At 47.3% G+C, this 16,041-nt stretch overlaps 1 protein-coding gene across 2 annotated transcripts in view; it reads left to right on the forward strand.

Moving 5' to 3' along the window:
* The window catches only part of MAP1B (microtubule associated protein 1B), a 96,520-nt gene that overhangs the window by 61,301 nt on the left and 19,178 nt on the right, over positions 1–16,041 (forward strand). Inside the window, exons 1-3 of one of the 2 annotated variants that reach the window (XM_036279014.1) lie at positions 6,161–6,185; positions 9,186–9,268; positions 12,314–12,454. In XM_036279014.1, coding sequence (XP_036134907.1) covers positions 12,323–12,454 — 132 coding nt within the window. In that variant the 5' untranslated portion in view covers positions 6,161–6,185; positions 9,186–9,268; positions 12,314–12,322. Of the gene's footprint in view, positions 1–6,160; positions 6,186–9,185; positions 9,269–12,313; positions 12,455–16,041 lie in introns of those variants that run through there. The other variant, XM_036279013.1, reaches the window with a different exon arrangement.

The following is a 16,041-nucleotide window of genomic DNA, read 5'->3' on the forward strand; positions in this document are numbered from 1 at the left end:
ACTCTCCTGAATGCGGAGGTCGGCAGATCAGGACAGCCCTGCGGTTCCAGGTCACCTCGGGCTGGGGGTGGAGGTGAGCAGAGGGGGCCCCATCACTTCTCGTGCTTCTCTCCGCCGCCTGCATGGGCTTGTCCCTGCTTTTGCCCATCCTTTAAATAATGTTTCCCAAGACTGTTCTCCGTGAGCATCGCCTGGAAATACGCTGCTGCCTCCCAGAGCTGCGCTTCTGGCCCAGCCTCCTGCCCAAGCTGCAGACCGCACTTCCGCCTGCCTGCTGAGCAGAGCCCCTGGCCTCCCACAACGTGCCCCAAACCAAACTCTCTCCTCTGACTACCATCCTCCCTTCTAAAACGGCTTAATAGCCCTGGCCAGTTTGGCTCAGCGGTTAGAGCATCGGCCCGTGGTCCAGAGAGACCTGGGTTCAGTTCCCGCTAAGGGCATGTACCTCGGTTGCAGTTTGTCCCCGGCCCTGGCTGGGTCGTATGGGTGGCAACCACTCGATGTGTCCCTTTCACATTGATGTTTCTCTCTCTTTCTCTCCCTCCCACTCTCTCTGAGCAAAAAATGGGGGGGGGGGGGAGTTAAAATGGCTTAATAACTAAGAGCCTGGGCTCTTGGCATTGACCACCTGGGATTCCATCCTAGTTCCACTATGCACTCCCTTGGTCTGTTGCCAACTGCCTTATGCCTCATTTTCCTCATCTGTAGAATGGACTGGTGCCCTCCTTGTGGGTCAATGTATAGATTAAATGCGATAACTGCACATTTACGAACGTAGGCCAGGGCCTGACCTGGGCAGGTATTCAACATATCTTAGCCATTTTTATGATTCATTACTTTATCAAACATTGGCCGAGTTCCTGCTGTGTATCACACAAAACTCTGTCCTGTATTTCCCAAATTAGACAATATCAAGCCTCTAAGTCCCTCCATTAAGCTATCTTCTCTTCAAGATAGGGAGAGCACCGCATTCCTGTTTTAACGCTGCCATATGAAAGTAGCACTGATTGGCCTGAATTAAACTCCAGAAAACTGTGGTCTTTGTAAGTAATTCACATTGTCTTAACACACGAGAAATACAGCATCTCTCAGAAAGGCGGGAGAAAACCAGCGAGATTAAAAACATGCTCTGAAACTTCTCCTTTCCACTCCCTTCCACTTCTAACCCTTGAGGGCTTGGGTTCTCGCTCTTCTGCCTTGAGGACTTTAAAAAGGGGGGAGGGAAAAGGGGGGGACCTAAGGGAACGAGAGTAGGTAGCAGAAAAACCCCAAAGAGAGGAGTTAGAAAGAGGGTGCAGTGAGAACCCTGTGAAAGGAGTCACCTGGCATCCCCACCCCCACAGGTTTTCCTGGGGTGAGCAAGTGAGCCTCCTTCTGCCACCAGGAGCAAGGCTGGCCAGCCCGCCTGTCGCCCCAAGGCTCAGTTTTTCTCTGCGTGCAGTGGACACATTTAGCATAAGGAGAGAACCTTGGACGTCTGGGGTGTTTGGTTATTTGCTTTTCTGAGCATCTACAAGAAGGGGAATATAAATAAGAAGATGGCAGAGAAACCAGGGGGAGGCTGGGGTGAGAGGGCTAGCAGACACAGGGAAACCTAACCAATGACAACAAAAAGGAAAAATAGTTAACTGTAGGACATACAGAGAAAAGTAAATACAGGCTCAGATTCTATAACAACTAAATTCTCTGTAACAAGAAGATATCTAAGGTTTAAAAAAAGTCTTAACTCCCAAGCAGTGATCAAGTTATTACATTAAAAACATTATTTACAAAGTCTCTTGAAGTTGTTGATAATGGAATACGAGTTCTTCTCTTAAAACAAGCACTGAACATTGGGAGGGTGATGAGACACGCAGGAACAGTCATCAGTGATGAAACAAATGCAGAAACAAAAAAATGTATTTCCAACAGAAAAAAAGGCGCCACTTCCAGGAACATCAGGGGGAAAGTGGGAGAGAACTGGGCTCTGATTGTTCAGCAGAAACAAAGAGGGAATTGGCTCGGTGCGTGTGGGAGGCGGCGTGCCGGTGGGGGGCCGTGATTCCGCAGGCAGTGGCTGACCAGTGGCTGACCTCGCTGCGTGTTTGCCTCTTACAAAGGGGAATCTTGGCATCACACCTTGAAAACCTTTATTTTGGATGAGGGTGACCAGGAAAAGAATAGCGTCGTGGCCTGGGCCGTGAGTAGCCACATTCTGCTCTCTCACCCTGTCTGTGAGGCCTTGCGCAAGTCACTAGACCTCAGATCTTTGGTCCACGAAGAAGAGATAATAATACTTGTCCCCACCACTTCACGGGAATGTTAGGAGGATTAAACAAGGTACCATCCAAAGGACAAAATGCTTTGAAAACTAAAGTTCTCTACACGCGTGAGGGTTTTGTGCTGTGGTCTTAGGATGCCTCTCTGGTGTTCAAAGAGTGAGCGCTACTACTGACCATCCCCGGGCATTCGCCTGGGGGTGTGGCCTTATTCTGATCCAGGAAGGACAGCACAGGCACATGGAAGGTGCTCCACATGTGTGCGTGCCCTGAAGTCCACCGTCGTTCTACCCGTGTTCCCTGTGGCCTCTGGGACAACCTAGAAACGGTCCTTTTCTCAGCCTCAGGCTGAGAGCTGCAAGGACAGACAGATGAGACAGATGGCACGTTGATGCTGATGCGTGAGGGCTGATGGGAAATCAAACGCCCTCCAGCCAGGAGTTTTCCATCCCTGGAGGGGAATCTGTACAATCTCCGTGTTCTCTGCTGACACTTGGTCTTTGGGGAGCTGTGTATTCAGGAGATACATCTCCCCACACCTGTGTTCTCTCAAGAGCACCTCACTGGCAGGCGCCAGGGGCTAGGTTGTCTAGCCCTGCCTCGGGGTCATGTCCTCCCCCCGGGTCTGAGGTGATTTCTTGTTCCAGGGGACAAGGGGAGGCTTCTGGGAGGCCAGGCTCCTCAGCCCTCCGTCTGGGTCCCGCCTCTGAGCCCTCACCTGAGCACCTAGGGAAGGCCTGCTGACTGTGGCCCCCTGGAAGCCACATTCACCCCCATTTCTCTCTGTCTTTCTATGTTTCTTGCTTAGAAATGAGGAGGTAGGATGGGAGACTGGGAGACCGTCAATGCTCTTGGAAACAGGCCTTGAGGCTGCCTGTGAGGCCTCCTGACTTGCTCCTGCCTCCTCCCTCCGAGAAGGGAGCCAAGGAGACACCTGCCTGAGGCAGGGCTGGGCCCGGACCTGCTCTGTGCCCAGCGCTGGTTGTGAGGGACCGAGAAGTCATCCGTGAGGGCTCTGGAAGAAGAGATTTGCTAGAAAACTGATGGTGCAGGTATATGTCCCCTCTCTCCACACCAGCATCCTTTCTCGTCCGACTTCTCCAATCTCTTAGCCTATTTGCTTGACATTATGTGGATTCCTGCAGAAAGCAGGCCTGGGTGTTATTCTAAGTGAAACACTTATGAAAAGCTGCTGGGAGAGTTGCTGGGAATTCACTTTTAGTTCCAGCACTGTGTACTTTTCATTTCTTGCTTTCAGCCATTAACCTAAATTTTAGCCTGGGGAGTGTTTTTGGCATGTGGGGTGTAGGTGAGATGTTTCCTCTTTGCACATCCACTTTGGGGAAGAGTTGAAGCAACTCTCCCTGCTCTCACCCCCTCCCCCCCGGAAGGCGCACCTTAACGTCAAGACATCTTGTGCTTCTGACTGGTCCTTGATCTGCGCCCTTACGTTTAACTAAATACTCCTAGTCCTTCTTTACCCCACACATTTCCCTGTCTAACTCTAGAGACTTTGTAAGATTTCTGCTTCTTCACATTGGAAGTTTTTCTAATGCTGAGTCACAATGTCAGATGCCTTTTGCAAAAAGAATCCACTCTGGTTTCACCTGGGCAAGGGGCCGGAGGGGGTGGTGGGTGGTGGGCAGCAGCGGGAGCTGCTGGAGTGAGGGGCCTCCTCCTGCAGGCCCGCCCCGACTTGGTCTGGTTACCACTCCATTCTTCTCAGTGACTCCAGACCCTCCTCTTCTCCCTCCCATACTCAATACATACCGAAGGCTTTATTTTTCTATGTTTTTTCCTTTATTTTTCTACTTCTATTTCTGGATTACGTTGTAACATGTTCATTTTTTTTTTTTTTTGTCAGGAAAAGGGAGTCATAGGAATAAATGTCTGGCTTGTGATCACTAATGGAAATGGAAATTAAATATTTATCCTTAAGACATGCAGAGTTATCACTCACTTGAAGACAAGTTAGCATGACTAGTTATTGTTTTCATCAAGGGTTCCCCCTCAGCGCTGCTGAAGCCTCAGGTCTGGCGTTCTCTCCTTTGGGCCAGGCTGTTTCACTCAGTAGCTGCCTAACTGGGCTGACAGTTTGGGTGTTGCTCTGGCCCAGCAGAGACGCTGCAACATCCTCAGTCACTGTTCTGGGGCCAGTGCGTGCGGCAGAGAAGGGTCAGCTGTGCGCAAGAGAAAGGGTTCCAAGTTTTACAGGGGTTTGCTTGTGGCTGTGCCTCAGCACTGGGTGTCTGAGTTCAGCCGTGGTCAGCGTCTTCATAAACCAGGAGAGAGAGATTAAACTCTGTGAGGAGACCCCATCCTTCCCCGCCAACATGGACCCTGTGGAGCCTGCTGGGAACAGGACTTCTGTAAGGACAGATATGTCTGGACGGCTGTGGTCCAAGGCCATTTTTGCCGGTTATAAGCGGGGTCTCCAGAACCAGAGGGAGCACACAGCTCTTCTTAAAATTGAAGGTGTTTATGCTCGAGATTAAACTGAATTCTGTCTGGGCAAGAGATGTGCTTATGTGTACAAAGCAAAGAACAGCGCAGTGACTCCCGGTGGCAGACCGAACAAAACCAGTCACCTGGGGAAAGGTAGCTCGTGCCCATGGAAACAGTGGTGTGGTTCGTGCTAAGTTCCCGAGCAACCTTCCGCTAAGGCCGCTGGACACAGAATCTGTGTAATGCTGTACCCCTCAAGGATTTAAATTTATTGAAAAGTAAATACAATGGATTTGTTCTCTTGAGAAAAAAAAAATTGAGAGAGAGACCTCATAATCATCCTACGAATTCTATACCTATAAAATAACATTTTCTTTTAAGAGATTTCAAAGTCACCTGAATACAGTAAAACATAAACCACTAGAACAGCCCGACCTCAAAAGACATAGATTCAGTATTCAAAAAGGAAAAGAGCCCCCGCAATAACGGCAACATACAGGCTTATTTTAATTTTAAGCATGGCCTTTAGGAGTGGGCAGACAAAAGTCTGGTCTCCAAGGACCCCCACTGCCTCGGGGGGTCCCCAGGCCATCCTCTGTTGTTTCTAAGGTGGAGCAGACCCCTTTTTCTGTGTCACATAATAGTCCTCTCCTCCACCTCCCTGGGATGGAGCCTTCACAGCTACGCTGTTTGTGGGGAGCCCTCAAAGACTGTCTTCTCAAAGCAGTGGTGACAGTCATTTTATCTCACAGCCCTGCGTTTGCCTCCCTCAGACCAGTGCTGAGGGGCATCACCTGGTCTGCCCCCTGGTGCCCCGGGGCGCTGTTTCTATAGAATGCAACCTATAGTGGTGGAAAGTGTGACCGGCTGGTCTGTCTTTCCTGGGAACTTCGTTTCTGAAGCAACTGAATGAGACCTTTGCAGGCGAGGGTGGTGGCCTCTCCTTCAGAATGCCTGGCCCGCTTCCCAGTGTGAAACATTCCCCAAATATGCAACTTACTTTGTAAGCGTCCCAGCAGCCAGAGCCCAGAGCAGCCTGCTGCCAGAGAGCTGGCATCCCACGGGGACGCCGGGGACGGGCCATGGCTCGGCCCTCGGGCAGGCGCAGGGTTTGCCGGATGCCAGGAAGGCCCGGCCCCTGGTTACGTCGGCCCTTGGTTACGTCGTTGGGAGAAAAATCTGCCCAACAGTCTGGCTGTGACAAGAGCTTGGAGCTGCTCTCTCTCTCTCTCTCTAAATCCCCTCCTTCATTCAAATCCAATCCTATAAAAAGGCTTTTGTTGAAGGCGCAGCCATGGCATCTTGGTGCATGTCTGTGTCAGTGTTTCCCTGACGGACAGAAAGAACATCTTCAGTTGGATTCCTGAGCAAACAGGTCTGAAAATTGACTTGGGAGGAGTTGAGTTCAGCCGCCGCTGTCACATGGCATTTGTTTTGTTTGTAAGTGATGAAGCCACAGAGGAAACAAATTTCTTGTGGATGGTAAGAAGCCCCCTGCCAGGGAGTGTCCCGGGAAGGGCACGCTGGGTGGGCCAAGGCTCCGGCTGCGTGGAATGCTGCTTAAATGCTCACTGGAAGGATGCGATAGCAGGGTTGGGGCAGCACGGAGATCACTTAGGAAAGAAGGGGGCTCTGATTCTTTTCCCATCTCTTGGGGAAGGAGCCAAGTCTGCCTGTGTGGGTTCCTACAGAATATAGTAATACTACAGTCATACTGTGGCATTATGCTGCCTGAAAACAGTCAGGTCAAATGTTTGATCAAGGAAACGACCTTTCACTTCTCCTTGATCTTAAGCTTTTGTTTAGTTTTGTCCCAACTTAGTGCCTTTGAAGCCCCTGAAGTCTTTGTGACAGAGGCCACTGATGGAAGGGCTTAGAAAGGGGACGGTTTTCTGTTTTGCTGGTTGTCATTTTATCATTTTCTTGCTCAGTTGGATGTTCTTCTGCTTGAGCTTTAAATGCATCTGCTTGTCAAAAGCAAAAGCAACCAAGCCAAAAAGCATTGTCCAGCAAATCGTGGACTGTGGCATTCAGAAACGAGCATTCCTCCTGTGTCTGAGTTGAATTATTCTTCTTGAGGCTCAGTGCTTCCCCTGCTCAAATTGTGTGGCATTGTTCTGTGTGGGGGTTTCTTCATCTTCAGGCATTGGCAGTAAAGGATCACATACCTCCCCTTAAATTTACCCTCTTTTATGTGGGTGTTCTGCCACCTTTGCTCCCCCCACCCCTTTTTTGCTAATATTCTTCTGATGCTTTCTGGCTTCTTGCTTTTTTAAGCACACTTCTGATTTTATTCCTGTGGATTTTCCCCCAGTTCTTCCTTGGCATTTAACACCTGTGCCTTGTTCAAGTTCTGGCTTGACCATTTTCTAATTGTGTGACTTTGGGCTGGTTAATTGTTTTCTGTAGACTTCATTGTCCTCAAAGTAAAAGGGGACATGGTAGCTCTGTCATTGAGTTCTTTTGGGGGTTAAATGAATTAGCACATGTGCAGTGCTTAGAACAGTGCCCGACACCACTATTGTGTAGTTTGGGCTTCTTCCATGTGTAATGTGGGGTCTGCTGGTAAATATTACTGTTAGGAAGGATAGGACCATGGAAGAGAACAGGCTTGATTGCGCAGTGTTGGTATTTCAACATGCTGCTATTTCCATAGTAGTTCTGGTCCTTGATGATATGAAGGGAAAAAAAGCCCTAACTAAGCTGAGTACCCTGGACTGCTTTCTAAAACTTCATCGAGATTACAGTTTGCATACCGTACAATCCACCCATTTAAACTGTACTGTTCAACAGGTTTTGGTATATTACATTATTAAATTTTTAAGTTCTGGTAAATTATATAGAAAACATAAAATTTGCCATTTTAACCATTTTTAAATGTACTGTTTAGTGGCATTTATCACATGAACAATGTTGTGTAATCATCACCTCTATATCCAAAAATTTTTTATCACTTCAAACAAACTCTGTGCCCATTAGGCAGTCACTCTCTATTTCCTCCCTCTCAGCCTCTAGTAAAGTCTGATTTGCTCTCTGACTCTTTGAGTTTGCCTGTTCTAGACATTACATGTATGTGGAATTACACAGTATTTGTCCTTCTGTGTCTGGCATATTTCACTTAACATAGTATTTTAAGGGTTCATTCATGTTATATGTACCAGAACGTCACTCCTTTTCATGGCTGAATAATATTCCACTACATGGGTATACCATCTTTTGTTTTATCCATAGGTGGACATTTTGGTTGTCTCCACCTTTTGGCTATTGTGAATAATGCTGCAAAGAACATTAGCATACAAATATCTGTTCAAATCCCTACTTTTAGTCCACCTAGGAGTAGAATAGCTAAGCCATATAGTAATTCTATTTTAGCTTTTTAAAGAACCAACCAACAATTTTCCTAGAATACAGTTGCTTTTTGGTCATTGACTCTTCCTGTGTTTCTCTCCTCTGGTGTTTGTCTTCCTCAGATTCTATTCCATTTCCTCCCGTTATCCAAGTTTCATTGCACTTCCAAGTAGCACACATGTTCCTGTCTCCCTACCCAGCCATTGTGTCTCCCTTTCCTGTGTCTTCTTTGTTCCTCATCGATTGGCAGAGCATATGTCACCCATGCTGGCCACACATTGCCTGATCACTCTCATCTCATTGTCCAAGGAGGGGGGAGCCTTTGTAGGTTATCCGTACAGTCCTCTTCGGCTGGAGGTGGTTTCAGCCACAAGATGTCTCTAAAACCTCTACGATGTGGGAAGTCAGGGATGTGGAGCCAAAATCACTACAGCATTCCAGCCCTCCTTACACAGGCTTCTTCCTTCCCACAACACCTCGCTTTGTTGTTCCCCCTCAACTTTGCTTGTGTTTAGGGGATAATTTGGCCTCCCTGTCCAGCAGGAGAGTTGTTCTCCACTTTTCATTTGCTCACAGTTTCTCCACTTTTCTGTGAGCAAGTGAATTAATTAATGAATACCCCAGCAGACTGTAAGCCTGCCTCAGACAGCCATTCTGGTTGTTGGACTAATTGTTAGCTGGGGTTTCTGGATGTCATTCATTTCACAATAAGTCTCCTAATTAATCTCAGCACCGTTCTCACCAGAAGAAAGGCTGATAGGGAGAAACATCCCCAATTACCATGAGAAAGGAAATGTCAAGAGCCCCGTAGAGTTTTTCTGGCATCTACCCCTGTCTCTGATGAAAACCACCATTAACCCGCAGGCAGCCTGGCGATCAGCATGAAAACCAGGGGGTTATGAGAGAGTGAGGAGCCCCAGACCACACGGACCCCGTTCCTGGAGCAACCTGCCGGGGGCCTGCACACTCTTGTTTAGTAACATCCATTGTGCTTCCCAAGATGATGTGGAGAATCCTGGTGCCGGGTGCCTCCCCAGAAGCAGAAATGCTTGAGCCGTCCCAGAAGCAGGCGGGGAGGTTTTAATCCGGAAAAGCTAAAGGTCTCCTCTTTTGTCTGTGTTTTTGTGCCTGCAGGACAAAAGATCCTTCATCACCGAAGTGACGTTTTAGAAACAGTGGTCCTGATCAACCCTTCAGATGAAGCGGTCAGCACGGAGGTAGGCGTTCAGCTGGCAGCGTCTTGGGCGGGGCTCCCACGGTGGACAGGGCCCGGCTGAGTGGGGAGACTGGGCAGGTGGCAGGAGAGGGACATGGGACAAAAAAGTGCTTGGTCCAGGATGCTAGGTCTAGTCAGTTGTCTGTATCAGCACCACTCCAGACTGCCCTTGCCAATAAGGACAAAGTGGAAGAATATCCGGAACTGGAATATTTCATCGAGGCTGGTGGGTGGAAGTTTGGGTGTCAGTGGAGGGCGTGCTGCTGGGATGGGTTCTGCTTGGCTGTAGCAGGGGGAATAGGTGGCAAGCTCCGCTCCACCTGCCCATGCCCCCCCCCCCCATCACTGTTGAAAGGCAGGAGAGCAGGGCGTCAGGAGCATGGCCTCTGACCAGATGCCTGGGTTCTTCCACTTACTAGCCACTGGCCTTCGGAAGGTGTTTGCTGTCTCTCTGCCTCCATTGCCACCTCTGTGAGATGGAGATTATAAGTGCTTACATTTAATTTTCATATTTAATGTTGTGCTTTGAAATAGGAGGTACTTAGAGCACAGTATGGTACATAATTGGAATATAAAGGTTGGCTATTCTAATTAATAATATGATTATTTCCATCATATGAAATTTTTGCCCAACCGGTGTGGCTCAGTGGTTGAGCGTCGACCCATGCACCAAGAGGTCGCCGGTTCAATTCCCGGTCAAGGCATATGCCTAGGTTGTGGGCCCAATTTCCAGTGGGGGCTTATAGGAGGCAGCCAGTCGATGTTCTCTCTCATTAGTATTTTTATCTCTCTCTCCCTCTTCATTCCTTTCTCTCTAAAACTAATAAAGAAAAAGAATTAATGCCCTGGCCAATTTGGCTCAGCGGTTAAAGCGTTGGCCTGTGGACCAAAGAGTCCCGGGTTCGGTTCCTGCTAAAGGCATGTACCTCGGTTGCAGTTTGGTCCTGGCCCCGGTTGGGGTCGTATGGGTGTCAATGAATCTATACGTCTCTCTCACATCGATATTCCCCCCCCCCCCCGCTCTATCTGAAGATAAATGCAAAAAAAAAAAAATGTCTTCAGGTGAGGATAAAAAAATAAAATATAAATTAAAAACATTTTTTTTGCCAGAGAGAGTAATAGGGTATTTCAGAGCCTGCTATATGATAAGAACTTGGCTGAAGCCAAGAATCTCTGGTGACCCAGGCCAGGGGAGTTTATATATCTTCATTTACCACTTCCTTCATGACAGTTTAGCACCTCTGAGATTGGATTCTTTCTTGGACATTGAAGTAGTCATGGTCCCTGAGGGGGGGTGCTCCATTCCATCCACCCACGCTTTGAGCATCTCTGTGGCTATAGCCTGTTTTGTTAAATTGAGATATTTTACATACCATATCATTCACATACCATAAAATCCATGCTTTGAAAGTGTGTAGTTCAGTGGGTTTTAGCATGTTCACAAAGTTGTGCAACTATCCCCACTAATTCCAGAATATCACCCCCCCCCAAATCCCTGAACCCATTAGCAGTTAACTCCTCCTTCCCCCAGCTGCTGGCAACCACTAACCTACTTTTTGCCTCTATGGATTTGCCTCTTCTAAGTATTTTGGATCATGGGACTCATACATATGTGTCTGGCTTATTTCACTTAGCATATTGTTTTTAAGATTCATCCACATTGTAGTATATATCAGTACTGTATTCTTTTTTGTGGCAGAATACTATTCTCTTGTATGGATATACCACATTTTATTTGTCCATTGGTCAGTTCATGGACATTTGAGTTGCTTCCACTTTTTGGCTATCATTGTACAGCCTGTTTGGATGCCATTTCCTCCTGCTCCAGGTTAGCGGGACCTCATGGACCTCTCTGACCATCCATTAAGACACAAAGTTGAGGCAAGTGATGGGCTAGCAATCCTTCCGTAACTAACAGAATCAGAAAGTGAATATAATTTGAAAAACGCTGGAGGATGTCTGTATACCCAGCCAGACTGCCTGGAACAGCCTGAGACATGGAAAAGGAAAAAAAATAGGGAATTTCTTTAAGGAATTCAGGCTTGCCTGTGGAGCAGGTGGGGCTGGAACAGTTACTTCAGTATATGTGTGTTTCCTTGATTAGACTGTGGGGTTGTTGGGAGCAATGGACCCGTATGGCCTGTTTACTTTTGTGTCCCTCCCTGAGCGGAATGGGGACAGAATGATTACCTTGGTGCTTAGAACAGTGTTCCTGCTAAAAGACAGGCTGGCGTCCTGCCACTTCAAGTTCACAGATTATTTTTTGTTGTTGTTGTTGATTTTAGAGAGAGGGAGAGAGAGAGAAACATCTATGAGAGAACATTGACTGGCTGCCTCCTGCATGCCCCCCACTGGTGATTGGGCCCACAACCTGGGCATGTGCCCTTACTGGGAATCGAACTGGCGACCTTTTGGTGCATGGGTCAACACTTAACCACTGAGCCACACTGGCTGGGCTCACAGATTTCTTTAGTGCAAACCGTACAATTCTATTTAAAAGGTTCCCTTTCAGGGGCAGCCTTTTGTTTATGTTCAAGGTTAGGTACCTGGCTGATCTCATTTTAGGCTGTATGTGGAGCTGTGTGTTTGGTGTGTGGTTTGGAAGGAAAGGGATCCTGGATGGGAGGGGGTGACATTGGGACCCTAGTTGGAAACTTCTTTTTCCTGGGGCAGCGGTTGGGGCCCTCGAGAATACTTGGAGTGACTCACCCTGTGAGATATTTGTAAGTCTCAGACCACAAGCTTCTAGCACACACAGCTGTGGGACAAATGATCACCAGCCATGGAGGCTGCTTTGATTGAGACAAGGACACTAGGGGGAGAAAGTCATCCACCACTCCGGTCTTGGTTGTAGCCAAACTCGGAAAATGACGATCTGATGACCAGTCATTGGCTCTGTCCAGCTCCCCAAGGGGAAAATGAATAACCAAGGAATGAATGATTTCGGTTGGTAATAAACTTCAAGCATCCCAAGGGCTAGCCCTGTCCTGAGGTGGGGTGACGGCGCTGCTGTGACTCCTGTCCTGTTTCCTGTGCTTCGTTTCAGGTGCGCTTAATGATCACCGACGCTGCCCGACACAAGCTGCTTGTGCTGACAGGGCAGTGCTTCGAGAACACCGGAGAGCTCATTCTCCAGTCCGGCTCCTTCTCCTTCCAGAACTTCATCGAGATTTTCACCGACCAAGAGGTGGGCTCCTGTCTGGGCGGATCTAAGCTTTACAATCGCTCTGTGACTGTGGTAGCCTCAGGCTGCTCTTTGAAAGCACTCCAGAGAGATAGAAGGGGAGGGAATGTCACACCTCCTTTGAAATAAGCAAAACCGTGATCCAGCATACTACAATTCTATGGCTCCTCACCAAAAGAATTTAGAGCACTCATCTATAATTAATTAGAAGCATTCTTAATGGCCCGAGATACAGATGGAGAGGGGTTGGAACAGTCAACATTTTACAGATGGCTAAAATGATGGAAACACTTGAAATGAGCCCAAAAGAAAACCCAGGTTTCCTGTTTTCTGAAAGAATATTCCAAAAATCTGTTGGACTTTTGGTAGGATGTAACTGCCCTGATCTCTTTCAGTACTTGAACTTACTTTTCCTCATTTAATTTTTTTCTGATTTTTCTTACTTTTTATGCCTGGTCCCAGTGTTTGAACTTGGGCTCTTCGAACAGCCCCAAAAAGAGAGGACTCGAGAAAGGGAAAATGGGCCACGTTCATGGTTCACATTCATGCCCCAAGAAAAAGAGGGTTGAAGTTACAGGATTGTCAACATTCCTGCTGCATGTGTCTTATTCAAGGATGACACATGCGAAGTACTGAAAACTAGATGATAATAGTGGGATTTGGGGAAATCGGAGTGAAAGATTTTGGTCATTTCTGCTTGAGAATTCATCCCGGCTGGGCAGCTTCTCTTTCCAAAATAATGTGTCTCTTTCACTGTGTTGATTTGTTGAGAATAGTTATAGGAACAGTTCTGGGCCACGGCAGGGTGGGGCCTGCCAGCGGCCGAAAGCAGATTTCCACGTGGTGGGCTGAGGGGTGTGCTGACGGGAGCAGTTATCACGTCTATTTAAAACCACCTTCCTGAGAACTTCCTGAGATGGCGGCCTCTCGGTCTCCTGGGTGCTGTGAGGGGCCATCTGTCTTTCTGCATTTCCTCTTCCTTAGGCTGTGCTCCGCAGAGAGGTCTCTGTGTACTTGTCGTCGCGAGCAAGAGCTGTAAATAAACTGCCCGGCTTCATTTGGCTCACCTGGAGGCTTCTATAAAAAGACTGGTCGGATGACATAACCATGTTTCACTCTCCACTCCCTGGGAGAGGGTGGATAAAAAACTGTGGACAAGGAACATTTTACTTAGCCTTGTCATCTGGGGCCTGAGGCGGACAGTCCTGGCTTCACACAGCGAGAAGGGGCCCCAGGGCCCTGTCTCTCTCCAGAGCCCGGATCTGTCTTCCTCCAAGGCATGTCCTCCATCTCGCACCCCCTACACCCCCACATTGGAACGGCCCCGTAAACCTGTGTTCATCGGCATTGAAATTCCCAGTCTAGGACTGCAGTTCTCATTCTACCTACCACCTCAGAACTGATGAATGACCACTTTAAAGTCAGGATCTTCTGCAAGATTAGGTCCCCAGGTGCATGTTATGCCTGAGGGCAGTTTGGCATTTGTCTGGTAGCTCAGAGCTGACATACTCTATCAGTGCCTTGCCCTGGGGAAGGGAGAGCTATGGAGGCCTGGAAATTGCCCTGTGGCCTAATAACACTGTGCCTGGTTAGCTGGCCTGCTGGTAGACTCTGAGTTCAGCCCTGAGCCCTCAGCTCATTTCTGTGCATGGTGTCTCCCCTGCGCTCCCGTGCAGTTCTGCAGCTAGCTTCCGGTGGCGGGTTTCTATTTCATGTCAATGGCCTGCCTTTTCTTTTTTTTCAGTATAATCAAACAGAGGGTGAATGTAAAGAAAAGGGTTTGTTATTGCCCACATTTTAAATAAAGGGGTATCACAGTTCACTAATCCAGATCCCAAATAATACCCCTCTCTCTTTAAATAAGGCATAGTGTTGTGAAATTGCTGCTTAAATAGTTTTCTTATTAGCCCACGGAAGTAGAATTTTAGGACAATGGACTGTGCACATTTCAGAATTTACCCCTAATTACCGAAGAAAAAGAATCAGCCTTAACTGAAGAATGTGAGTTCTGTAGAAAGGCAGATTCTCCAGGGTTTGTAATCACTGGGGTGGGTTCTGAAGAGCATACACCTTCATTATACTCAGCCAGGTGTCATTTAGACCTGAGACTGTCATAGTCTCCTATGCCTGCCCCATAACCCCGGCCAAATATTTTGGAGAAAATAATGTTCAATACATGTGAGAAAGGATTCTGGAGTTCTCCCTAACAGACTAGATCAGTGGAGTCACGGGTGGTGGGGGAAGGCAAGAGAAGGGTAGAATTCACTCTTTCCCTCTTGATAGCACTAGAGCAACTCAGCCTTTACCCCTTGGGCGTTGTGGACTTTGAAGAAAGGCTGCCACAGCCAAAGTGGGTTGAGAGTCACTACACAAGAGCAACGGTTACCAGCCTTTTAGAGCTGTGGTTGGCTGTTGTTGAGTTGGAAAAAGGGTTTGAGTACAGAATGACTCAGTAACAAAACTTTCTTCCTTTTATCCAGTCCTTGATACATGCTCATCACTCCAGAGAAATCAGAAGCACAATTATGGAAACATAAAAATGATACATTTTTGGATCAGACTAGCTAAAAAAAAAAAAGGACTTAAAAATAGAATTATCAGTGCATATTGAGCTTCAGGTTTTGGGAGTCTTAGTCGTTGGAGGTCAACTACCAAACTAGAATTTAGAGTTAAAACAGCCATCTGGCTAACCCATCCCTCCCTGAAATCCAAGGACTGTGAAATCACCCCTCCTGGGGACATTTTTCAGTCTCTCTGTTACAAAGTTTTTCCTTATTTGTCTTGTTGTATCCTCAAGAAGAAATGTGATCCCTACTCCACCTGACAGTGTCTTAGACGCCCTTCAGTAACACTGCCAATTGTTTTTCTTCCAGATTAATCATTTTTAGTTCCACCCACTGTGCTTCATAAGCCAAGATATTAGTTTCCTACATTCCCTGGTCACTGTCCTTCAAACTTATTTCATTGGTAGGAAGGGGAGATGGAATGGGTATGGGGATAATTCAAGGGTTCGGTCTTGGTCATGCTTTAGTGCCTTGGTATTATCGGATGCCAAGTTGGATATATGAGTCCAGAGCTCAGGGAACTGAGATTTGGGCTGGACATACTAATTTGGAAGCCATCAGCATATGAGAAAATAGATGCAGTAATTTAGAAAGACCATGGTTTAGAAGAGAAAAGGGCCCAGGTCTAGCATTTCGAAGTGAAGGCCAAGGAGAAGGAGCCAACAAGGAGACTTGTTTCAATGTGTTTGCTTGTTTGTTTATGGTCTAGTTTCTCTAAAATGTCATGACTCATGCTGGATACCATATTTCAGGGGTGACTGTCCAGGTGAGGTTGTGGGAATGACTTCTATAGTTTTAGTACAGTCTTCTATTAAGTAAGTCTAAAGGTAACTCTGTTACCACCCACAATTAAATATCAATGAGGAGAGGATGCAGGCTTTGAGGAGCTTTGTAATTTACATAATTTGGGGGCTCCCTTTAAGAAAAAGAAAACAAAATTATTAATACACAATGAAGTACAGGGCTTTGGGAGGCACCTATGCCAGTGAGGAGGAGCCTTGAAGTTTAAGCTTCTTTAGCTTTATG

This window comes from Molossus molossus, unplaced genomic scaffold (genome assembly GCF_014108415.1).
Source record: "Molossus molossus isolate mMolMol1 unplaced genomic scaffold, mMolMol1.p scaffold_m16_p_3, whole genome shotgun sequence".
NCBI classification, from domain to species: Eukaryota; Metazoa; Chordata; class Mammalia; order Chiroptera; family Molossidae; genus Molossus; species Molossus molossus.